The sequence below is a fragment of the Aotus nancymaae genome, unplaced genomic scaffold, assembly GCF_030222135.1.
Source record: "Aotus nancymaae isolate 86718 unplaced genomic scaffold, 86718_ANA_hifiasm-v0.15.2.pri h1tg000012l, whole genome shotgun sequence".
NCBI lineage: Eukaryota > Metazoa > Chordata > Mammalia > Primates > Aotidae > Aotus > Aotus nancymaae.
In genome coordinates, this window is record NW_026988423.1 from 8,901,757 (window position 1) to 8,928,179 (window position 26,423).

Consider the following 26,423-nt stretch of genomic DNA (forward strand, 5'->3'; position numbering starts at 1 on the left):
GACATTCTCAGAGGACCAGAGAAAGGTTTGGTCAGACATCAGAACTAATGAGAATGAGGAACTCCTTCAGGACTTTGTGTGCTTGTGTCTTTCTTCTGTCTCTTTCTTTACAGTTTGACTTTCTCTAGACTTTTTCGTCTACATGGCAGGAAGTATGGCTGCCAGCAGACATTGATTTTCACATCCTACCATCCAAATAACCAAGGAGACTGTCTGCATCTCTTCTCAGGCCCGTACATCCTGAGAAAGCTTGAGTCAGGTGCCCTTGGCTGCAGCTAGTTCATGTGTGTGGTACTGTGAAGTGGTTAGTCTGGCTACAACTCTGGGTGATAGCTAAATCTAGAACTGCATAGTCTAATACAGTAGCCACTTGTCACATGTGGCTATTTACATTTAAATGTAAATTAAATACAATTTAAAAGTTTTCAGCGAAACTAGTCGTGTTTCAAGTGCTCAATAGCCACATGTAGCTATTGGCTACACTCTTGGACAGAACAGATATAGAACATTTCCATCATTGTAAGAAGGTCTATTGGACAATACTGATATAGAGGAAGAGGAATTTATCAGATAAGGGTTAGAAAGGAGTATTTCTGAGCAGATAAATACGCAGGTGTTTCTCATACCTTCTCTGCCATAGTCAATAAAACTGACCCAGACTCTTTGAAATTATTTCTTCCTTAAATCTGCTTCTCTTTGCATGTCTCTCATCTCAATAAACAGCACCTCTATCTGTCCAGTTTCTTATGCCAGAGCCTTGGAAAAATCTTTGGTATCTTTTATCTTCTTTTGACTCAGTCGAATCTATCCCCAACTCTGATCAACTAAAGATTCAAACTATTTAATCTAGCTACACCTTGTGTTTTTCATTTTTATTGATACCATTTAATGTCACACTCTCTTTTCACTTTGCTTCTATCATTTATTCACTCCTGCTGTAATGCCATCTTCTCACGGAAACCTTCCTTGTTCTCTGATCTGGATTCCACCTTTTACTGTCACATTATGCTTTTGCTTTTCACAAATGTTTTGGGTTACTTATGTAATTATTTGTTTAGTGTCTAGTCTTCTCTAGTTTAATGTAATGTCTTCTCTAGCTTGATAAGGGCAGGAAATATGTTTGTTTTATTTTCCTGTGAATCTCTTGTATTTAGCATAGGGCTGGACCTTTAACCCTCAGTCAGTACTTAATAAATTTTCAGAACACATTTTTGTGAACTTAGAAACTAGTCTTTCCACTTTATGGTTATGGAGGTCTTTTGGGTTCTGTCTATCTTCTTAGGGTTTCAGCTTTGACAATGAGGATGACTCCCCGTCAACGTTACAAGACCTGTCTCCTCTTCATGGAGACATGGTGGCAACATTCACCCTTCCTTTCTGCCTCCCTGGTTTTCCTGTGAGAATTATTTTGAAATTCCAATTCACATAGCTCTTTCCTCCAGGAGATCTCCAAGCCTGCACTCTCCTCCCATCCAATAACAAAGAACTTTGAAATCCCTTAACCTGTCTTGAAGTCTTGGTTCATGCACATAGCACTCCCTAGAGATTTGTAGTGCACAGTCTCAACAACCACAAGGGCACACTTCCCTTCCTGTCTCCGAAGTCTCACTTTATCCTTATTGTCTCACTCCTAGAACTTCAAGGAGCCTCATCACTCATATCCCAATCCTTACTGTTTCCATAGACCCATTTTCCAAAATGCAGAATTGCAAAACTGTTCTGCTGGAAGACACCTATAGAACATCTTACATATCTGATTGTGTAAATGAGAAAACAGGTTTAGAAAGTGGCAGGCTAGTCACTACAGTCAAGATCTTCTAACTTTCTGTCTGATGCTCTATGACTCGTACAGCCCCCACTGTGTTCAGAAGTCCTCGTGGAGCTTCCCTTCGTAAATGTACAAGACTAAATTCATTTGCTAGCCATCCAGAAAAGACTTTGTGTAAACAGGTGCTTATCCCTTAATACATTTTCAAACTTACTATCAATTGTTCTGCTAAACGTTCATTTTCTTTCCTTTTACCACTTTATATTTTTTGAACTGCCCACACTTACCTTATGTATTTTTGCTGGGAGACCTTTGTTCTTTCTGTTGATCTTACCTAGAGTATCTTTCTCTAGTTTTATCCTCTGTTGTGAATCTTGTGTTTCAAGCCTCAAAGCATGTCTGATACATAGTAGGCTTTAATGTATCTGCTGTTGAATGAATGAACGAAACATTTAATTTAGTCAGTTTTCCCCATATTGACTGTGGCTAAATTTCTTTTGACAAAAGTCAACAAGTATCTACCACCATATTCTGAAGTTTGCAGCAAAGTGGACAGTACTGAAAAATATTCACTTGATGTGTTTTACTCTCAAAAAGCAGTGATTTCTTAAAGCAGCTGGGAATTTTACCCTATTAATTGCTCATTTGGAAAACCATGCATTTGATCTCCTCAACTGGTCTATACCCCCTGCCTCTCCCAAAGCAGATATTGATCCTGATTTTCTCTGATTTGAAAACTGATGGGTAGAGGCAGGTGAGAAAGGAAGCCTGTGGGAGACACAGGGAGAAAGGAAAGTCTAGAAATAACTAGAAAGCCTTAAGAGAAGACATTTATATGGCCTCAACCAGAAACAGGTTAAAGAATGAAACCCAGAAACCTTAGTTCTTAAAAGGGAACTTGTGTTGTAGGTATTATTTAAAATGTAAATTGAATCAAAGAATAATATTTTATATACATATTGCATTTTAGGTACTGGGGTACATGTAAAGAACATGCAGGATTGTTGCATAGGTACATACACGGCAATGCGGTTTGCTGCCTCCATCCCCATCACCTATAACACTTGGTTTCTGGTCACTAAACCTGGTGATAAGTACAAACAGTTTAAAATAATCACAAAGTCAAATGATTTTGTTAGAAAATGAAGATTTCTTGGTCCACAGCTTGCTGCACCATAACCTTCGTTAAGAAGTTAGCTTCCTTTATTAGGAAGTTAGCTCTACTCTATTCTAATGTAATCTGCTAAATAATTTTTACACATCTCTATAGAAATGAAATTTATTAAAACAATGACACAAATTAGTTGGCAAAATTCAGAAATATAGCTGGAACAGCAAGAATAAAGTCTTACATTAAGAGGTTAGTTGCATATCCTCTGTTGATGCCTATTTAATTTGAGAGATATCCCAGTGTGCTATGTTAAGTTCTGAAGGTCTGTGTAGTCTTTAACTTGATCTTTAAAAACAACAGAATTTGAGTGAATGTCAATAAAGCCAGTGAATTATAAATATTCTGTGTTCTAGCTTATTTGACTAGGATTGTCAATAAACAAAACTGTATTTTCTAGGGCTTTAGGCATGAATAATGATCTACGAATTTTAATTTAACATTCTATGAGGACCCTAATAGAGTATCAACAACTGAGACATAAAATTGGACATGTGAGTATTTCAGGAAATGAAATAAAACTCTTAATGCCGTTGCATTAAAATGCAACATATATATTGACTATATACACACACACACACCCCCCAAGTAAATATTTTTCAGTACTGTCTACTTTGGTGCAAACTTCAGAATATGGTGGTAGATATTTGTTGACTTCTGTCAAAAGAAATTCAGCCACAGTCCACTGTTTACAATAACAAAGACTTGGAACCAACCCAAATGCCCATCAATGATAGACTAGATAAAGAAAATGTGGTACATATACACCATGGAATACTATGCAGCCATAAAAAAGGATGAGTTCGTGTCCTTTGCAGGGACCTGGATGAAGCTGGAAACCATCATTCTCAGCAAACTGACACAAGAACAGAAAATCAAACACTGCAGGTTCTCACTCATAAATGAGTGTTGAACAATGAGAACACATGGACACAGGGAGGGGAGCATCATACACTAGGGCCTGCTGGGGGGTGGGGGGCTAGGGGAGGGATAGCAGGGGATGGGGGCATTGGGGAGGGATAACAGGAGGAATACCTAATGTAGGTGACGGGGGGATGGATGCAGCACAGCGTGTGTATACCTATGTAACAATCTGCACATGTACCCCAGATCTGCACATGTACCCCAGAACTTAAAGTATAATTTAAAAAAAGAAATTTAGCCAGTATCTCTCTCTCCCTATATATACTTATATAGTCATATATATAGTCATATATGTAGTCATATATATAGTCATATACATAGTCATATAGTCATATATGTACAGTCATATATATATATGTGATTATTATGACTTTTTACATAAAAACCCAAGTTATCTGAATTAGCTATTAGGCATAGAATTATTCGATCCTGTCCCCATCCCTCCCTGATGCTCACACGCTAGCTAGTATTTTTGATGGTAAATTAATTCTTTCCACAGAATACAGGTCTTCACTTGCATTCCCCCAAGCAACCTAAAACCACTAAAATGACAGAGTTTCATTCAACACTGCAGCTGCTATTCTGTCTCCAGCAGAATGATAAAGACTAGGCTACAATCAAAAGCAAACATTCTTGCAGCTAGAAGAGCTCTCTTTATGCTATGTGCCTCTTCACAGATTATAAAGCAAATGTTATAGGAATGTAGCTCCTAAACTGGCCTTCCTGAACTGGTAACACTGAAGCACTAGCTGGCTGGGGTGTCCACCCAGATGGGAAAAGGAGGTGGGGTGGACAAAAGGGAAAACAGGTTGTAATGTTGTTGACTTCAGGTCTCAAGGAAGAGAGAGATGTGGATTTTCTTAGGTGAGGAAGAATGCCAGAGGAGAACAATTCATTAGAAGACCCATGGGGAAGCAGTCAAATGAAGAAGAAACAAAGCAACAACGAAACAAAACCCAAGTCTTGCCCCCTGTGCAGCTGCAGGACAAACACAGAGCAGAAGGCTGTGGCTGCAGAATAAGGTGATCATTCTGTCAAGCATTACAAAAGGAAGCCTTCAGAAATCCCTCACTTCTGCCATTTCAAACAGTTTGATGCATTAGCGAAAGGAAGTTGTCTATTTTTAGCAGTGTACACCTTTTAAAACTGCAACTGATACTAAATAAAGTTTTTTTCAAAAGCAATATTTATTTTTCATGAAGAGGCATAGTACGTTTGCTATAGAAAACGCTATGCGAGGAAAAAGCTGCATGTTACCGATATGACAAAAAATGTAAAAAACTCTGCTTATGAAAGTGGCCCTATAAGAACGTATTGAATAAACAGCATTATTCCAGGTGAGTGAGCTGTGTGGAAATGCGGATTTATTAGGGTTTGTTTTGAAATGTAATTTGTACGGTGAGCTTTTTATTCCCTTGGTGGCTATCAAATAGATTTATTGGCTACACGTTAGAAGTGCAATAGATAACAGGTAACCAAGGGAGAAGTTTTAATAAAACTCTTAGGAAAGGCAAAACAGTGAGTGAATATGCCTGCTTACATTTCAGCTAATAAATAAAAAGTGCAGATAGGGCTTTAACTGGAAACCTTGCTGGTTATTGCAGCCTGGAAGGTTTATTGAAAATTGGGTAGAACACTCTAATTTTTTATATTTACAGCTACAATGTGAGCTGTTCAAGTTAGAGTGATGTAACGTTCATTTTGACTTTGGTACAGGAAGTTTTCACAGGAAACTTGCAAAACGGCAATAAGAGGAAGAGCATTCTTGATTATTAGTGTCTGCCTGAGCTATTTCTGATTGCGTTCTGGGATTCTGGAGAATTGAACAATAGAGTATTTAATTTTACCACTCACCCCTTGAGTAAAAACATCAGACACTTTTAGGAAAGTTTTAGAAGGTACATCTTCAATAAGCACAGGTCTTTCATCTCAAAGAACTGAGAAGAATTGAGCTGCTTAAGAATAGTTGAACTTGGACCTGAGAGCACCATACTTAGAAATCTAAGTATATTTAGGTCACTCATCTGACACTGGGACTTCACCAGCCCTGTCACCCAAACTGGTTGTAGTCAGTGGGACCACAGACTCACTGAAGAAATCTGCTTTTTTTTTTTTTTTTTTTTTTAACCTTCAAGGCAATAAGAAAAATGTAGTTCTCTGTTAGCAGTCCCTGAGCAATCTGAATTTCCATGTTGCTCTCTTAAGTAAGTGTCTTGCTTTGGAAATGATGAATCATGTCCTACTCCTGGAGTTAGTCTCCTTTAAAATAGACACAAAGGAGGCAGGGAGGAAAAATTACTCTAGGTGTAATTAACCAATGTAAAACAGTTTTCTATTAAACAGTAGGAGAGCAGGGCCAAATTTGTGTTACCACAATGGACAGTTGGCTTCTTAAAGCAAGCTCCATAGACTAAGAACCAGAGCCCCTAGGACTGATTTTACTTGGTTCAGAAACAGGAAATCAGAACAGTGAGCAAGTATATGATTAGAAATTTACATTAATAAAATGTGATTTTTTATTGATACACAAAAGCTTTTAGGTTATAAATAAACTATGATGGCTTGCCAAACATAAAATGCCACTATAAATCCATGTCTATATTTCAAAAAGACAGGAACACAAAAGAAAGATACATTAAATTAATTGGCATAGTTTGGAGAATTGAATCCATTATTAGATATGGATTCTACCAAATATCCCAACTAATTTCCAGTTATGTCAATGTTTCATGTTAACTTTCTAAGTTCTCAACTATCCTCATCTTTCAATAAACAACATCTGGAAAGGTTCATACAGAATTTCCATGCCATTCTTGAAAGAATTTGCTTTTGTGAAGGGATTTTGCAAAGAAAAACAATTCAAAATTCTGTTACAGTTTATACGTTGTCTCTTGTAGGATTATAATAAGAAAGCTTCTAAGTAATTTCTTGAGATAGGTGTTAAATGAATAAACATATCTCAGCAAAATGCATAAAAACACAATGATTTAATTTCTAAAGCACTTATATTATGATGACATGGTTTTGGAGACAGGTTATTATAGTCTTCATAGGTAATTATGTAGTGCATCTCATGGAAAAAATGCCTATGTATTGGTCTTTTCTCCAGAAACCATATTTTTCTTTTTTTAATAATCAACTAAGATGTATATCTAAGAAAGGCTCATCTTTTGTTTTTTAATGTACAAGATACTTTCTTTAAGAGAGCAAGATTCAAAACTGTTCTGTGTTTTGAAATTTAAAAATAAACTTATCTCCTAAATTTTCTAAAGACGTGTTTCATGTATTTGACCATCCCTTATTTTTCAAAGGATTTTAAGAATCTAACTCAAACATATGTAAGTTCTGGTGTACCTGGTTACATATACCTATACCGAATAAACCATTTGCTCTATTTACATATAGACATGAATATATTTCTGTGTGTGTGTGGGTGTGTGTGGAACCTCAAACACTATTATTAAATGCAATCCTATATTCTTAGATATAGAAGTTGATGATATACCTTTCTACTTGCCATGGCACTAACAAAGCAAGGCTGAGACTCAGCAACCACCTGTGTTCATTACATTGCAGGCTAGTAGTAAGTTTGGTTGCTGGTAGGAAAAGGGTCTCTTATCACACCCTCCTTAAGCTAAAGGTTCTTTCAGGCTTAATGTAAGGATGTGCACATTCTCTTATCGAGGTGGTCTTGAGCTGCAGATACAATCGCATCGTTCATGGTGATCCAACTGGATGTCAACCAGAGCCATGGTCTTAGCTTTGCCCCTCCTCTTGATGTGGCCAGGCTCAAACTGTAATACCTAGGACAAGAAGCACATCTCCTGTTAGAAAGCTTTTGGAATTCAACTCAATCAGATCCCACTTACTTATTACCTTTTTGACAACTAGTTCATAACCCTTTGAGAATCTAACAAAAGCTATGGGCTTCCTATCAGAATGCACACATGTATACATTTTTACAAATAACTGACTCCCTGAAGTGGAGGAATCAGTTGATGCCAGAGCAATGCCCCAGCATTACCTACCTGAAGTACCCAGATGATTTCATGTGTCTTAGCAGGTATTCATTAATAGTTTTCTAAGGGCCTGCTTTGGGCCAGGTGCTGTTCCAAATATTACCATACAGATTCTTCTGACCAAGGCATGTGTTATAGAAAAATACAATACTGAGCCTGTTATTAGCATGGACAGGAAAATGAATAAAGTCATGAACATAATATGCTGGTATATCTATCTTTGGTTGAAGTAAAACATGTTGCCCTGATGAAGGTCATTAGTGGCCATAAATAAGTAAAAATGTGTTTATGTTCCTGTATATTTGTTAGCATATAATATCCTTTACAATTTAAAACAGATCAGTTTCCACTAAAATCTTTGTATATTAATACCATGTATCAATATAGCATTTATTAAATCAAAATATAAGTATATCATTAATTTTTAAATTCATAAATTTAAACATAATTTCTTAAATTAGTAGTTTAAATATAGGCTAACCCTTTCCCCTGCAGTGGCCTTCATTTAGTCAAACATTAGCTATGATATGGACATACACTTGGTAAAATTACATACTTGTTTTCTAATATACTACATAGGCAGACTAACAGATTATCTCCTTTATGTTCTTAGATTCCTGTTAGCCTTTATTTTTTATTTTGTCCTATTTTCCTTTTCGATTCTAAACTCAGTCATGGCACCATTAAATAATTCTGTAGCATTTTACGGTTTTTGAATAATTTGCAAAGGCACTTTTTTTTTTTTCTTTTTACTCTCAGACAAGTCTTTCAAATAGTGGAAAAGGTATCATTATGCCCACTTTATACTGAGATTCTAAAGGAGGGTAAGTACTTTGTCCAGGGTCTTCCAGTGACTTGGACCTGACACCAGGATCTGGGATCAGGACATTTAGGTTCCTAGCATATTCTGACTTAAGGCCTCTCTAGCATGCCTTCAATATCCTTTTGTGTCTCAAGGGTGTGTCTGGTTTCCCATGTGAACGGGCAGGGACACCTGTTATGCTTTGCTTGAACTTTTAGCCTAGATGAAAGTTTGATGCCTAGAGTCCCCTGCACTCATGCATCACGGGCTGCACGTTCCTTTCATTTAGAATTTTGCCATGCTGTGCCATAGAAGGTCCAGTTAGGCAGAGAATAAATCACTGCGTTTGTTTAATGTTCAATCAAGTTAGGGCACTCTGCTGACACAGAATGGAAGACAGAGATCTACTTGTAGCAAAACTTCAAAAGGATTATGAGTACAAAATTGAGGCGGAAAGATATCCCACAAGAGAGCTCATTAAGGAGACAAGGTGTCAGAAATTTTGATATTGGTAAAGCTAGTCCAAAGGCCAGTTGTGATAGTTGATTCTATTATCATCTTCTCCTGCAATTCTATTGCACTTAACAATAGGTGCCTTGGAAGGGGTTAGGGTTTGGACTCCTATAGCTTTGCCAAGAATTTCTCCAATATGGATTAGTTGCTATTTTCCAAGACTATCATCAGCCTGTAAAACAGATTTGAGAACCAGGGGGATGCAGGAGAGGGAAATAATTCCTAAGAAGCTGAGCATATGATAAAGATTCCTGTTTAAGAAGACTGTTATCAAGGCCTAATAATTCGTGATGACTGGCACCTATAAAATCAGAGCTCTGTCGATTTGCTTTGTCATCTGATGTCAAACAAAAATGTGTGCTTTAGGATGAGAGCAAGAGCCTCGGCAGTTTTCCTAACTGGTCTTCCGATTGTTCAGGGATTTTCTCTATGTTTTATATTAAGCAACGTGAGCACAGTATACATGTGTTTTGCTGATAAGAAGAGAAAAATGAATTGGCAAACACTTTTTCCCAGAAAAGACAGGAAAGCGCTATTTGAACAAAGTGGAAATTGGACTGCCTTACTGGATGATCACAGCACTGATGTTCAAAGCTTTCAGATCATGTAATAGTCTTAGGTTCAGGTATACAGCATCGAAAGGAGGAAGAAAGCAAGGCTGATTTGAGGGCACATAGAAAAATGAAAAGCCTTTATCTGAGAAAGCAAACTGGCTGGTTATAGGTTATCTGGTCACCTTTACAGGGAAGGAACACTGAATTAATTACAGCAGCTGAAGGACAAGAGGTAACCTCACAAAGCACTTTCTTATTTTCTGAGCTGTGGTTCACAGCTGCAAGCATATACCTGGAAATAACAAATCCACTAGAGGGCAACAGGCTGTTTCTTAACACCTATGGGTGCAAATGAGGATCCTGACTCCTCTCCACCCCCTGGAAAACTACATGAAGCCAGGGAAACTTGACATCTACTAAATGGAGTGTGACTGAGCCAGTTGGTGGGTTTCATACCACCGCAGAAAATCAAAGGTACTCAGTTTTGCAAATTACCTCATCACAAGATATTTAACTACAGTTACTAACCTTGTTGCCAATAAACCTCTGAATAAATCTTTGCCATGCAGCTATTTACACTAGTAAAACAATACCAGGCAGAAAAGCTATCTGCTGAGTCGGTTCTTGTTTATTGGGAATATAAAAAAAGGTTGTTAAGATCTTGTAACAGTTCTCAAATTAATGGCTGACAAAGGAACACAAGTACATATTTCAAGACAAATGCATTATATAAACCTGAATCATTAAGAGTTTAAGATTCTTCTTAACTTCTAAAGCAGGCTATATTCAGCACACACAGTTTTTTAAGGGAAAAAAAATCTTCTTTTTTGACATCTTTCATACTTATAGCCTTTATAAAAAATGTACACAGAGTCAATATTTTTAAGGGATGCTAGTGAATTATTCTGATAACTAAGTGACTACAAGCAAAAATATCTTGAGAAGGGATAACATATTATTTTCTCCCTGAGTAGTTACTCAACCTGCAGACAATAGTTGCAGCAGTGGCTGACACTGTAATAGAAGGACTGATATCAAGTCCCAAGACACAGTACTCAGTTAAAAAGACATAAATGACAAGCAGCGCAACACTGTTATACTAAGAAGTTAAGTTCGAAAGTGACAAAAAGCTGGGTTATAGTGGGGGTTTATAATATGCTCATGAATTTTCAAAATGCAATCATGACATCTGTGCATATTTACTTCAAATAGAAGCTTTCTGTGAGACTCCAGGTTTACTATGAGGTGTACTCAGTTGCAATTTTAACTTTATAGAACCAAATAGTTAAATGATTTTGACAGTACCTTAGAGGATTAATGATGACATGTTCAGCCTACTCACTGCAGAAAACAATATAGAAAGCCTGGTTGGGCACTACCTTTCAGAGCATGGCATTAGCATTGGGTATCATTCATGACACAGATGGGCCTTGTCTGCCTGGTGAGTACCTTGTCCCATGTGGCAAGTGTGCTGCTTTGGCAGGAAGGCCTGATGTGAAGCTAGATTGAGAAAGGAGCGAGTGTGCACAGTTTGTAATACTTAAACAAGGAGTTCAGTAACCTGTAAGTGGGTCATCAGGGAAAAAATCTAATCAGAACTGAGAAAGCCAGACCAAGCTCTCATCCAATTCCACCCACACCTGTCTTGTACTTTAGAGTCTTCATTCACCTAGTATCCTCAGGTGGTAAGAAGCACAGGTGTTACCATTGCCATCGTCAAGAGGAATGAATCAACTTTTTTATAAGCAGTCCATAAACATTTACTGTTCCATATCATGTCTTTATTCTTTTTGCATTTACTTAGCATTTCAACCACCAATTTGTTTTTATTCTTTACACAATTTCAGTAAGATAGGATTTTGGGGGCAGGATAAAGTGTAACAACAGATAATGAAAGTGATGTCATTTCAGGTTTGCCTGGGAACTCAAAATTCTAGGTTATCATGGGGATTAAGTGAGGAAACCTGAGGCCTTGGGAAGTTTTAAGTAGCTGGTCCTCATTGCCTCTCCATGTGGCGGAACTGGAATCAGAACTCACATCTTTTCTAGTTCTGCAATTGTTCTGCTCTATGGCCCTCTCTTGGTAGGAAAACACCACAGGAAAGGCCTCATGGTCTCACTCAAAGGTGGAGAAAGGACAAGAGGCAGAGAGACTCTACAAGTTCTAGCTATGCGGTTTCTAAAAAGAATAATAGAAAAGAGACTTTCGTTATGGTTAGGTATAATCATGACCCCAAAACTCCCTCCCTATTGCTAGAGAATAAATACTTCTTGCACAAAATTTCTTATCTGTTTCTTGTGTCTTAATTTTAAAATTTAGGTAAGTTGTTTTCAATAACAGACATTTCAAACATGTAAAAACAAAGTACTATTCTGTTACCTCAAATCTGAAAGTCAACAGTGTAGTGCTCTAATCTGATGTTTTGTGTATAAATACAGATGCTCCTTGATTTATGATGGGCTATAGCCTGATAAACCCATTGGAGGTTAAAAATATCTTAAATTGCAAATGCATCAAAACCCCAATTAACCCACTGAAAAGTCAAAAAAATACAAATCTAACCATCAAGTTGAAGATAATCTGTACCTATTACTACATCTCCTAACTCTTACACTGTGATAAAATCCAAATGTTTAATACAAAATTCTACATTAAATAAGAAGAATCCTCTAAAGCCATTTTTTTTTTCATTTTGTCCAGAGACATAAATGATTCTAGATGCTATAAATGTGCTGAAATCAGAGATGTGTCTAGGCTTGTACCATTCAACAAGGTAACCACAGCCTTGTGTGGTGATTTAAATTTCAATTAGTTAAAACTAAATACAATAAAAAATATAGTTTCTATTTGTGCTGCACACACTTCAAGTGCCTGATAGCCACATGTTGCTAGTGACTACCATACGGAACAGTCCAAATATGGGTTATTCCTATCACCGTAGAAAGTTCTACTAGACAGAGCAGGTGGTTATGTCAAGCATCCTGACAAAATCATGAGAGGAAGAACAGGGAAAATTAACTTCTATCTGTATCTCTCTGATGCTTCCTATGTTTTTTTGACTAAATGGATGCAGCCAGGGCACCAAATCATGGAAAACAATGAGTATTAATAATAGGTCACTATATTTTTAGTGAATATCCTGTTCCTTCATTATACACTATAAAGAGAAGAAGAGAACTGAAATAATAGTGTCTTCTAATTGTCTACACAATACTTTGTTTTCTGGAATCCTCCCTTTAACAGAAATCAATACCAAAGTATCTTTTATATCCTATGATGGGGCTCGGGACACTGTATTCCCAAATGTTTTAAGCTGAAGGAATTTGAGAAAACAAGAAAAGCAGAAAGATCACTCTGACCTTCCCTTCACGCTCCATCCTGAAGTAGGTCATAAAACCTAGGATTTTCTGATCTTCCCATGTAGCAAGTCATAAGACCCTCATGTGAGCAATGCTGCTGTTAGAAGAAAAAAGAATCTCTCCCCATCTTTTTTTTTATATGTGTCTCACCTTGTCACCGAGGCTGGAGTACAGTGGTGTCATCATGACTTGCTGCAACCTTAAACTCCTGGGCTCAAGCAGTTCTCCTGCCTCAGCCTCCCAAGTAGCTCAGACCACAGGCACATGTCTCCACACTTGGCTACTTAAAAGAAAATTCTTTCTTTTTTTTTCTTAGAGATGGGGGTCTCGCTATGTTGACCAGGCTGATCTCGAACTCGTAAGCCTCAAAAGATCATCCCACCTTGGCCTCTCAAAATGGTGGGATTATAGGCATGAGCCACTGCTCCTGGCCTAAGAATCTTTATCTCCAAAGACAAAGGTAGAACAAAAAAAATCTGAACAAACGGGCCTTGCTAATTTTCTCCAGTTTATTACCATTAGATCATATTCTGCCCTATCATATTTCTCCACAACCATCCACACTTTATCAAACCTACTGTAAAAAATTCTCAGGTTGAACTGATTTTTGGGGTCTTTTTTTCCTTAGCAAGGCCTCTGTGTCATGTAAAACATATTCAATAAATGAGTATGCTTTTCTTTTGTTATTCTGTCTTTTGTTATGGTGGCCTCTGCCATGAACCTAAGATGGGTGGAAGAAAAGGTATTTTTCCTCCCCTATATCTAATATATTCCAAGAAGCATAGAACAATTGTTAAGAAAGAGGAAAAATCCTTTAACAAGGTACCTACAAACTTTTGAGAGCAAGAAATAATAAAGATAGTCACATTTTACTGCACAGTGAAAACTGCTCAAAACTTTACAGGAGAACTAATATGACCTGTGAAAAAAAGCAGTGATATTAGCTTCATTAGGAGCTTTCTAGTTTCCTAGATTTAAACTTCTTAATGTTAAGCACTGAAATATTTGTGGAGAATCACAGAAGCCTGTTATATAACAAAGTCTCATTACCCCTTTAAGGGAGCTCGTCTCTCACAGAAACTCATTTCACATCTCATCAGTTGCAACCATGAGCTGGGGAAACTGGTTTCTCATTTCTCAGAGGTAAGAATACAGACACAGAACTCAAAGATTAAAGGACTAGAATTTTTCCCTAACGAGACTAGGCTCAAGCAACCCCCCTTCTGGAAATGGAATAAGCCTTTTGCTATTTTCCACAGGGCACTTGAAAGTGATAATTGTGACACATCTCAAGGGTATTTCAGGAGTCTCAGGGGCATATGACAGGAGTGTTTGTTTCAGGTACTCAGTTACTGGCTGGTGATGGATGCTTATTTTTCCTTTTGTCCAGCACTTGGCAGAGTGATTTTATAAAGCTCTGCAGAGTTCTAGAAGTAAAAATATTATGACATGTCTTAAAAAGATGCTTAGATACAGTTTTGAAGGATGCCAATGTTTTAGAGCCACTCATGCGACTGAACCAAGAGATCAAGAGTTTTCCCCTTTACACGTTAATTAAGAACAGAAATTTGCAGGTAATGGTTATTGTGTGGAGACACAAGAAAGGAACTAAGAGGAGGAGGATCGCCAGGCCTTCAGTGTTCTTCAGAACTAACTGACTGGGAGGTAAGGGTCTTTAGGGATGTATGGTTCACTCTGCCATTCCCACAATGAGTAATTTTTCAAATCAAGCTAAAACTTCTGAGCGTAAAGATAAAAATAAAGCACTTCACAAATACATCAAAGGCCTGACCTTGAATGTTCTTCCTCACAGTTACTACTAGGTAGAGACCTTGTCACTTCCTAGATTATTTAAACTATAACCTGACTACTATTTATCCTCAGCGCATGATTAAAGGTTATAAAATTCAGGTTCTTAGAAGTGAAGGACAACATCCAATCTAGAGTTCATCAGTTCATACAAAAATAAAACACAATGAACATAGATTATAGCATTCTCTAGATATGAGAACTTTTTTTTTTTTTTGCTTTTGAAAACAGTGGGGTGGAGTAAGCAATTCTTATGACTAAGAAAATACGTTCCATGTAAGTCTGAAATAATGTTTCCCTGTCTGAAGTAAGTATGGTCATTGTGGCACAACTTCCTACACTTCCAAGTTGAAAATAGCAATTATTACACACTCATTTTTGTTTAATCTAGGAGTAACCTCCTAACTTATTATGACTTTTGTATTGTTTTCAGAATAAAAATCAAAACCCAAACAACAACAACAAAAGCCTCCGAAAAACAGTTTGACAAAGCTGGAGATTTTATTTAGAGACAACTATCTATTCCTTTGTTTTGGTGGACTTTTTGTTTTTATACTTTAAGTTCTGAAATACACGTTCAGAATGTGCAGGTTTGTTACATAGGTATACACGTGTCATGGTGGTTTCTGCACCCATCAACCCATCATCTACATTAGGTATTTCTCCTAATGCTATTCCTTTCCTAGTCCCCCACCCCCCGACAGGCCCCAGTATGTCATGTTCCCTTCTCTGTGACCATGTGTTCTCATTGTACAGCTCTCACTTATGAGTGACAACATGCGGTGTTTGGTTTTCTGTTCCTGTGTTAGTTAGCTGAGAATGATGGCTTCCAGCTTCATCCATGTCCCTGCAAAGGACATGAACTCATCCTTTTTTATGGCCACATAGTAGTCCATGGTATATATGAGCCACATTTTCATTATCCAGTCTATCACGGATGGGTATTTGGGTTGGTTCTAAGTCTTTACTATTGTAAATAGTGATGCAATAAACTTACGTGTGCATGTGGCTTTATAGTAGAATGATTTGTAATCCTTCGGGTATATACCCAGTAATGGGATTGCTGTGGACATTGATGGAGAGCAACTCAAACCGTAATTCCTAATGACAATGTTTGTTTTATATTTTAGTGTATATTTTAAAATATATTTCTGCATGACGCTTAACATCTTGCAAAATACATTTCATATGCTTTTTTTTTTTTTTTTTTTTTTTTTGAGACGGAGTTTCGCTCTTGTTACCCAGGCTGGAGTGCAATGGCGCGATCTCGGCTCACCGCAACCTCTGCCTCCTGGGTTCAGGCAATTCTCCTGTCTCAGCCTCCTGAGTAGCTGGGATTACAGGCACGCGCCACCATGCCCAGCTAATTTTTTGTATTAGTAGAGATGGGGTTTCACCATGTTGACCAGGATGGTCTCGATCTCTTGACCTTGTGATCCACCTGCCTCGGCCTCCCAAAGTCCTGGGATTACAGGCTTGAGCCACCATGCCCGGCCCATATGCATTGGTTTATTTGACCCTCAGAGCAACTCTGGACGGGGTTATCTGGTATATTAATTTCTCTGTCCCATTTCACATATGTGAAAACCGAGTCTCTAAACTTTAGTGACTTGCACGTGTTCCCACAATCATAAAGCAATTAGACCTGCTGTCTATGTCAGGGAATAGCTCTAACTCCTCTTCAGTCTATCTTTTATGCTCAGTGAAGTGCTATACATTACTAGTGACAGGAAAAACATAGACCCTGGAGCCAGTGGACTGGAGTTGGAGTCCTGGCTCTGTGATTTACTGACCATGCCGTGCTGGCCAACTTATGATTCTCCTAGGCCTTTAATTGACTTATCTATAAAAAAAGAATAAAAATAGCAACATTTTTACAATATTGATGATGGGATGCTAAATGAGCTAATGATTACTTACAATAATGTTTGTCAAGCAATAAATGCTATTATTACTATTATTAAGGTTACTATGCTCTTTAAGTCTTTGTTCCTCCTATATTCTATTTACTTATGTTTATTTTTGCATAATCCAAGAGCTGATTCCCCAAGAAGCACTTAATAGTTGTTAGAATAAAATGAGCATTTCCAGTTGAAACATACTTCATATTTAGAAAATGAAATGATCTTTGGCAATTTATATTTTTCTATCTTTATTGTGCCAAATTTATTAAATAATATAATTGAATTAAGGTTTTGCTTATTAGTTTTTGAGTCATATCGTGTAAATGAATAAAATCATATTTCTTTTTTTCTCTCTGTCTCTCTGCAAGGAGACCAAGTAAGCTCTGAAATTACTGTATCACACATTTGATTATATATTCTAACAAAGCTGTTGTTGATCCACATGGTGTATTGTTCAATTTAGAAAAAACAGTGCCTTCGTCAGGATGAGATTAACTTTCATCAGAGCACTTTATTTGGCAAACCTACTGTGGGTAGAATTTCAGCTCCTAATCACACCCTGGCTGGGTGTTCTTGTGCAGTGATCAACCTGAACAACTGTATGCAATGGCCCTGTCCTCCTGATCCTATAGATTAAGCATTGCAATAAGAAATCTGAGAATGACATACCTCATGATACTTTTTCACAGTTTTCCCTGAATTGCACGTGCAGGACCTCCAATTGGCAGTTCCACAGCCACAATTTCCTCCACAGCGCTGCACGAGGAGGCAGCGTGGAAAGAAGACCACATTGGTCAGCTTCAGTTCTTCTCTTATATTGACCGAGTAATTCCTGGGAGTACAGCTGTATCGCTTGACATCATCATTGAGCCTATCCAGGTTAACTGTAAGCAAATACACACACTGTGTAAGCAAACACACGACTGTAAGCACAATTGCTCAGCATGTGTTTTTGGGAATAGAGTGGGAAGATTCTGTGAGGACAACCTTAACCCTGGGATTAAATCCATCCTCAGGCTCTCAATTACTGGGAACCTAAAGTAAAAGACCTAATTTCTCTCTTGATCCCATCTACCTTCAAAAATAACAACAAAAACAAAACAAAACAAAAACCTTGACTAACATCTTTGTTCAAATTTCCTTTCATCTTTTTTATGCAAAAAAACTTCTGAGGAAAGAAAATGAAACATTTGGCAAATTAAAATAATTGCTTTTATCTTCGAAAAGACAAAATAAATTGTTTTTTCATTCTAAATAAATCCTGACTCTAAGCCATTACTTAAATATAATTTGAATTATATCTAGGACACATTAGGGACAATCACTGTATTATATTTACCTGGAAGTGAAATTTCACATGTAAATATAATAAAGAAAAGGATTTTTGTTTTATTTGTAACTTCAAAGTTAACCAACATGTTAGAGAAAATGACTTTTTTTCATGGATATAGTGCATATTTGTGCATTGGATCCTAGATGGCAGTATAGCGTAGTGGTTAAGTACTTGGGAACGGCAGTAAAGTTACAACTTCATTCAATCACATCATGGCTATGCTTCCTTGTAGTTGGAAAGTTATTTAATGGCTCTGAACTTCTGCTTCCTCATCTATAACATGTAATCATTTGAAGAACTGAATGTAATATGCCTGGCACTCAATGCCAGCTATTCTTATTCATCTTGATTCATTTGAATCTCTCCCTCTCACATTCTTTTCCTTTAAGGTCAAATGAACAACATTAAAAAATATATTAGGTCTTTCTCCCTCTTTATTTTTCTTCTTTGGATGTTACTTTATATAAATGATTATCAAGGGATATAGTTAGTGGGACTTCTGTCAACTAAAAGCACCAGACTATTTTCAAAGCTAAGTCATAAATATTTACTTGGATTCAATTTGCATTATTGTGTTACATAAATTAGATTTGATTCAGTGTTCTCGAAGTCCATCCAATCATCCATGCATTCGGCAGGCAAACGCTCTTATTGGTGCACACATATATGAGTATCTTCTTACATGAACACAGAAGCAAGTCCTTTTGTCCGCACAGGACCCACCACCATTTCCTAATGCACGCCCTGTGTGCACCAGGCCACCACAGGAGGAATCCCATGAATGTTAGGCAGATATCATCATGCTCACCCTAAAATCTAGCCACAATAAATATCTTAGGCTTAAACCAAATCTGCTTAAGGATCAGGAAAAAAGAAGTCTTTGGGAGCAGAGGTCAAAAGCCAAGGACAATGTCAGTAGAATGCATCTAAGGAAAATTGCAGGAACGAGTGTGGACCATGAGTCCATTAACTGCATCCCCGTTTGTCTTTGTGTATCTACAACTGTGCTTTGATTCTCAAGGGCAGGGATTTATCCCCAGTTGTTATATGCTGAGCCCAGGATACTGTGGGAACTGAATAAATGCCAAATAATCACTGTGCATAATTTATTGCTGTTTTTTTCTTCCTTTGTAAAGACATGTCATAACTTTAGCTCTAATCAATCCAGATTTAAATTGAATGAACTCTGTCTTGGGAAAGGAACCATTTTATTGCAGCTAAAGCACTGAAAATAACTGCAAGCAAAGCAGAAAGGATTACATAAATGGATTAAGAAGTGCAGCAATCATCCATTACAAGTGTCACCTTGAGATAAATACTGATGCTGGCCTGTGCATTCCTGGGCTTCTGGACAAGGCTGATGAAGAGGGCCAAATCTGCTGTCTGTGATAATGGGAAGGTATTTGTCTAACACGGAGGACTAAAGAGGTGCAATTAGCAGCAAGGGATCGTGATGAGTGGGAAGGCAGAGAGGAACAGGACACAAGCAGCAGCACTGTCTCTGCTTTAGTTCAGCCCTCCGCTACGCACCTTACAGATATAACTACATTTAATTGCTCCCACCTATCTGAAGTGGGTATTATTTACTCAGAACTAATAATAAATGGTAAAACTGGAATTGAAGCCTTTCTCCCTTTTGCCCCATAGTCTCTGTCACTTTAAGAACAGAAGGATGGTCAGTAAGCCATTAGTTGAAGAAAGAAGACCAATGTTGTGAGGGCTGTATTGGACTTTCCTGTGAGATGTTGAACTGGGGCTGGGTGGTAAATGGCCTCATCCTTATCTTCAGAAGACACCCAAGCCAAAGTACAGCATGCCTTCCCTATGGGAATTCCACTAAACTCCAAAGTGCCCTCCACAAACCAGAAGAAGGCATGTAAGCCCGATTCTATTGCAAACCAAACTCCTCATATTGTATAACTTTTTGACTACCATTGGTTACTTCCATTTCTTACTCACCATGAGAGTCACAATTCTATCAGTTTTATGCATCAATTCACGAATGTCACTAAGAACTGTGGCCCAGCGTGATTGCTGTAGAATCCACCTGCCCTACGTCTCAGGCGATTGACACCACCAAGGCACTCTAGTTAGAACTAGAACTAAAAGGTTGTTCTGACTGGATGCAAATAACTTCAAAGCGTGATTGCAGACTTTCTGCAGGGGATATTGAGTTTCCAGTCAAAGAAGACTGATTAGCCCGTGCAGCAGAGCAGGGAGCCAGACAGAGCCTGAGCAGCAATTAAGGTTTCTGGTGCTTGGGTTAGAAGGAGAATTCTGGAGTGACAGTTCTGTGAGGGAGACAGGCCATGTGGTGTCAACCCAGGGAGAGGGTCTGCCCTTTCCATTCCTGCGTCAGTCTCCACAATTGAACATTTCATAGCAGCAAGAATGTTGCAAATTTAATTCAAGAGCCCACTAATTTCATCTAACGTCCCTTATTTCACCCTGGTCTACATCATGCAATAATCCTTCTTTCTGTGTCAGTTCGAATTTTAGTCTTGCTTTATCAAGGCTCTTTGACATCAGTTACGTTTTTAGGGTCTCATACTGGCAGTTTTCTGGAATGGCTGAGAAGGCTCCCCTGTCCTCAAAGACTTTCTCTGGACATGCTGGTCGAGTGTGGTATGCTGCACAGTGCGCAGGGGAGCACCCTTCCTTCTGCAGCCCCTGCCTCTAGGCACAGCCTAATCACAGAGGTGCTTTGGGATGTAATAAGAATTCTGGAATCTAAGCATTGGATTGGAGATTATAGTTTCTAATATTAGGGATGGGAGGAAGGAGAGTCAACCTGTTCTTTTTGATCCTGGCCATCTAGACTACTAAGTGCTAGGTGCTGTGTTCATGAGTGCATGAAATACCCATAAATGCTATGAATTACATACTATCATTACTCTTACTTTTACAGTTGAGGAAACTGAGTCTTTGAAAAGTTAACGGGGAAAAAAACTTGTCCACAGCAATACAACGAGTCAGTGGTAGACCGAGAGTTTGAATCCAGGCTTCTTCATGCCTTTTGCACATATGAGCCCAGCGTGAAGAGCTGACAAAGGGTTCAGAGAGCAGCTTCCACAAGCCATGCTGGAGTCTTCTCACCAGAGGACCACTTGCTGTGCAAATGACCCGGCTTCCTAGGTGCATCCATAGGCACTAAGCTGTCATTTTCACAATGTCATCGATTACACATACCCAAGCATGAGTTCCTGTGTATGCTCATCCCTCTATTCAGTTCTGAATAATAAACCAGAGCCATTCAGAGTCTACTTTTGTCTTTGGTATTGCAAGATAACATTTCGTCTTTTATCTGGACTGAGAGGACGTTGGCCAATGCACACTCCTCATTTTGTCCTCATTTCTCCTTGAATCCTTTCTTTCCTCATCTAGGAACTAAATGGATTGATAGCAATGATTTGTCCTCGGTGGGAACAAATGCCAGAATCTTAGAGATTCTAGTTTCTGTAGGACAAAATAAAACCAATATAATATTTCACATACTTGGCATGCATAACGTGGGTGAGTGATCAGCTTAAGATGATTTAAATTTAAAAATCTATTCCTTATTAAAAGTGAAACATATTTTTTATTTTATATAAGTTATACATTCCAGTGGACAAAAGTCTAAAATGTGCCTTACTGGGTCAAAATCAAGGCATGTAAAGGTAAGTCTGTTTTTGTAAATACAAAAACTTATTGTGAAACAAAATAATCTCCTCACTTTGAACATGGGAAAGCACCTTTGCTCTCCCCATGCACAATAATTTACTGCTTGTTTTGGTCAACAAGAGGATAGTTTCCTTGAGTTAGCCTCTAAACATCAAGTTATCAATTGGCTTTCACGGTGCTGGTCATTCATCAATCTTTATTCTGACAGATGCATCATCTGCTTTTTTTCTCTTGATCATCCAGAGTCTGCCAGAGAATCCAATTAAACTGCTGCATGTCCTTGTAGATAGCCAGTAATCTTTTTGTTCGTTGGTTTGGTTTTTATGGGACAGAGTCTCACTCTGTCACCCAGGCTGGAGTGCAGTGGTGCAATCTAAGCTCACTGTAACTTCTGCCTCCTAGGTTGAAGCAATTCTCCTGCCTCAGCATCCCGAGTAGCTGGGACTACAGGTATGCACCATATGACCCTAATTTTTGTATTTTTAGTAGAGACAGAGTTTCACCATGTTGGCACTGGTAATCATTTTATTGTTGTTAAGTTCTAGCCTTTATAATGCTAAAATTCTTAATAAACTCTTAGTAGGCATGCAGCAGCAGTCTACATACCAGTGCATATTTAGCACATGGTGATGGCATGTGGAGAGTGAGCACTTAAAGTAGGGCCATGCTGTTTTTGAATACCATACTATTGTCCTGTTTTGCTTTCTCTGGCATCTCAGCTTGCTCAGCTAAATTATTTTAATCTTCTAGAGCTCAAGTCAAAAGGCATATTCACCCCACCTCTCCTATGACCACTTCTATTCTCCATACTTTTTCTGCCCTCTATCATAGCACTTACTTCATAGACCTTGCTTCGTTTTCTTTACAGATGGTCCAACTTACAACGGTTCAACATGGTTGTCTGCCTTTTTGATGGTACTTTCAGCTGTGTATGTTAATGTGAGCACCCATAAAACCATTCTGTTTTTCACTTTCAGTAGCGTATTCAATAAATTACATGAGCTATGAAACCTTTGTTATAAAATGGGCTTTGTTTTAGATAATTTTGTCCAACTGTAGGCTGATTTAAGTGTTATGGACATGTTTAAGGTAGGCTAGGCTAAGCTATGAAGTTCAGTAGGCTATGTGTATTAAATGTGATTTTGACTTACCTATATTTTCTACTTACAATGTGTTTATTAAACCCATCAAAAGTGAAGAAGCATCTGTATTCAGGTGCTTCTCTTCCACTGAACTAAAAAAGTTGTTGATAGAGAGCTAATATCTTTTTATCCCTTCTCTTCTAGTACTTTGCCCCTAGTGTAAGAACCAAATGCAGCTCATTCAGGCTCATTCTAAAACCATTTGATTTCAACAATTAGGAGCAAGATGCTGCTGAAGGAAGCACAACATTGTCTTTGTGCCAGATTCCATTTGCAAGAAACAGATACTCAATAATTACTACCTGAATGAATCAAATAAACTATGGATTTTTCGGTTTAATATTTTATCATAGAGAAAGGCAGAAACAATTCCAACTATCTTTCAGTAATGCGTAGAGTAGTATTAATACTTTGCATGTTGAATATTTGGATCTTATCTCAAGACTGGTCTCAGATGTTGTGTAGAGGGAAAGTGTTAGGTTAGAATTAAGAAACTAGGATTCTAGAACCAGCTCTGCCAATGATGAAGCATGGTGCATGAGATGACTGGCACTAAGACTCGTGGAATACAGAAGGAGTAGAACACAGGATAAAGCATGGTCTTGAGAAGACTGGTTCTCAGATGCAAACATCAAGGTGCTAAGGAACATTGCCTTTGCCAAATGTAAACATTTTACTAATGTTGCAGCACTAGGTTTATGAGGCTTTGGGATGGGGTGGAGGTGAGGGGATTATAGGAATAATTGTAGTATTTTTGTACCAAGCAACCAGGGGCTCTCAGCCTTTCTCAAGGTTCATAAATTCGCCAGGAGGAGTCTTCATCTTTATGAACATTACAATCTCACTGTGATTTTCAGATTCCCTCTTCTATAAATCAGCACATAATTATGAAAACTGTTTTCACATTTCAGTGCCAATGTGGAAGTGCAAATAAATCTGGAAAGAATAATTATCCTATAAGTTTTAATGAGGGACTATCAGGATACTTTAAAATTAAAATTATGAAAGACACTGAATTTTATGACTCCACATGTGGGGTTAACAACTTACAATGAAAACATTTATCGCCAGTTAAACACAAATTAATCCAAATCACAGTAAAAGGTTCTCAATCAGACAATTCCTGATTTTCAAGGTTTGGAAACATTGTGAAGCAATGAGTGAATGAAAATTTACTGAGCAACTACTGTGTGTCCAGCAGTATGTGAGATGCTTTCCCAAACTCAAATTTCACTGAATTCTCACAGAAAATCCTCATCTTAGATATTACAATTCCCACTGGATAGATGTAGAAACTGAGTTGCAGAGGAGTTAAGTGACTTGACTAAAGCCACTGGACATAAGTAGACGTTTAGCACGTATGTACTGGAAAATCAACGGATGGCTGAGTGAATATCTGGAAGGCACTGAATTAGACATGAAAGCAATGACATCATCATACAGCAATTCTCTGAACCCTGGGAATTCATGACCTGGGGTGATGTATGAAGTATATGTATGAAATGAAAAATTTAAAAAACAAGTTAAGAGATGAAGGTCTTAAAATTTCTTTTTCTCATTTACTAGACTATGAATCCCTGAGCTTTAAACACCATTGAGTTGCCCGCAGCATGAGCTTTGCAGCCAACAAGGCCAGGTTCATGTCATGATTCCCTATTTTTTAGCTCTCACAGAAACTGGCTGAATTGTTTTCTTTTTCTATGCAAAATGGGAATCACAGTAGTTCCTGCCAAGAAATGTGTTAAGATTAAATGAGTTTTGAGTGTTTGAAGCACAGGTCTAAATCCTAGCTCTCATTATTATTGAAGTAAGTAGCACAGATCAAAGAAGGAAGTTTAAATCAGAAGCACCTAAAACTAGAAGGAACTGAGATTCTGCAATTGTGATTACTAAGGAATGGAAGGTCATGCCTACCTTGAACTGAATATAAAAAGCCAATGATCAGGTGTGTTCAGTTCGATTACAACAGACTTAACATTATCCTTTGCAAGTGTACTAGTTCATTCTTATACTGCGATAAAGGAATACCCGAGACTGGGTAGTTTATAAAGAAAAGAGGTATAATGGCCTCACAGTTATGCATTGCCTGGGAGGCCTAAGGAAACTTAAATCATGGCAGAAGACACATGCCTGGATGAGTGGAATAACTTTGATAATGAGAGTGGGGTTAGAACATCCACAAAGACGGACAATCGCATCTAGGAGAAAAGCAGAGGTGGCACAGACACCAGGAGGAAAAACAACTGAAAGTGTCCTTGTCTCACTGCTGAGATTATCTTAAAACATTTCATGTGTGTGCCCTCATAGACATACACAACATGAGAAACAACAATACGATTTTTATGGATGCTCGCCTGGCAAACAGTAAGTGCGGCATCTACGTGCTTATAAAACATACTAGTCATCAACAGTGGCAAAAGTCTTTAAAAGAAAAGCTTAGCCAAAAAAACATCCAATGAACAAAACGGTGTCAGAAAATTTCTGGGTAAATAGTATCAGAAAAGTTTAGTATTTGGAGTAATTTCCTACATTTGGAATCATTTTTGAAAAATCAAAACTTCTGTCCTGTTTAGCATGCAGAGCCATGACCAAGAAAAGCAATAAATGATTTTTTAAAAGAAGGTAGTCTGACCTAAGAGAATTCAGAACCAATTAAAACATATTCATATAAAACATTTATTTCATTTATTTCTCAGTGTCTTATGCTAGCTATTTACCTATAAATAATTTCCAAATTAGAGTCAAGTGTTTTAGATCGTAGAACAAAATGTCATGGAGAAAATAATAGAATTGCTATTAGATCCTTGGAAATATGTTGGTAACTATTCCAAAATTATAACATCTAACCATCTAGAGTCTGCAAAAATCACTTATTTCAAACATCATGATTTGGAATTAATTTAATGTCAAGATATTTATTGCATTCAATATTAAAATACCTTTTTTTTTGAGATAGCATCTCACTCTGTTGACCAGGCTGGAGTGCAGTGGTGCAATCACAGCTCATGGCAACCTTGAACTCCCTGGGCTCTGTGACCCTCCAATCTCAGCCTCCCGAGTAGCTGGGACTACAGGCATACAATTCACGCCCGGCTAACTTTTGTATTTTTTTTTGAGGAAGGATCTCACCATGTTGCCTAGGTTGGTCTCAAACTCCTGGGCTCAAGCAATCTGCCTGCCTCGGCCACCCAAAGTGTTGGGATCACAGGAGTGAGGCATTGCATTAGGCCTAAAATACTTTTTAAAAGAGGAGTATGTGTGAATTTTAGCATGTGTATCTAAAAATGATTACTTTTTGGAGAATAATGTATTTTAATTCATAGTTTAAAACTATTAATTTGTGGTGCCCCAATAATTTTGTTCATGTTTTAATCACAACACAAGCTTTGAAAATGGGTTTCATTCCTTGCTATTACATCTTGGACTTTTCTTTGGCAAACACACTATGATTCTAGAAAGTCAAG

The 26,423-nt window shown here is 37.8% G+C and overlaps 1 protein-coding gene across 2 annotated transcripts in view; it reads right to left on the reverse strand.

The window, feature by feature from the left end:
* Positions 1–5,455: 5,455 nt before the first annotated feature.
* PDGFD (platelet derived growth factor D) overlaps positions 5,456–26,423 on the reverse strand; it is a 248,706-nt gene continuing 227,738 nt past the window's right edge. For both annotated transcript variants that reach the window (XM_012455329.3, XM_012455321.3), the window contains exons 6-7: positions 17,491–17,705; positions 5,456–7,663 (exon numbers count right to left, since the gene is read on the reverse strand). In XM_012455329.3, the coding sequence (XP_012310752.1) occupies positions 7,538–7,663; positions 17,491–17,705 (341 nt within the window). In that variant the 3' untranslated portion in view covers positions 5,456–7,537. The remainder of the gene's footprint in view (positions 7,664–17,490; positions 17,706–26,423) is intronic.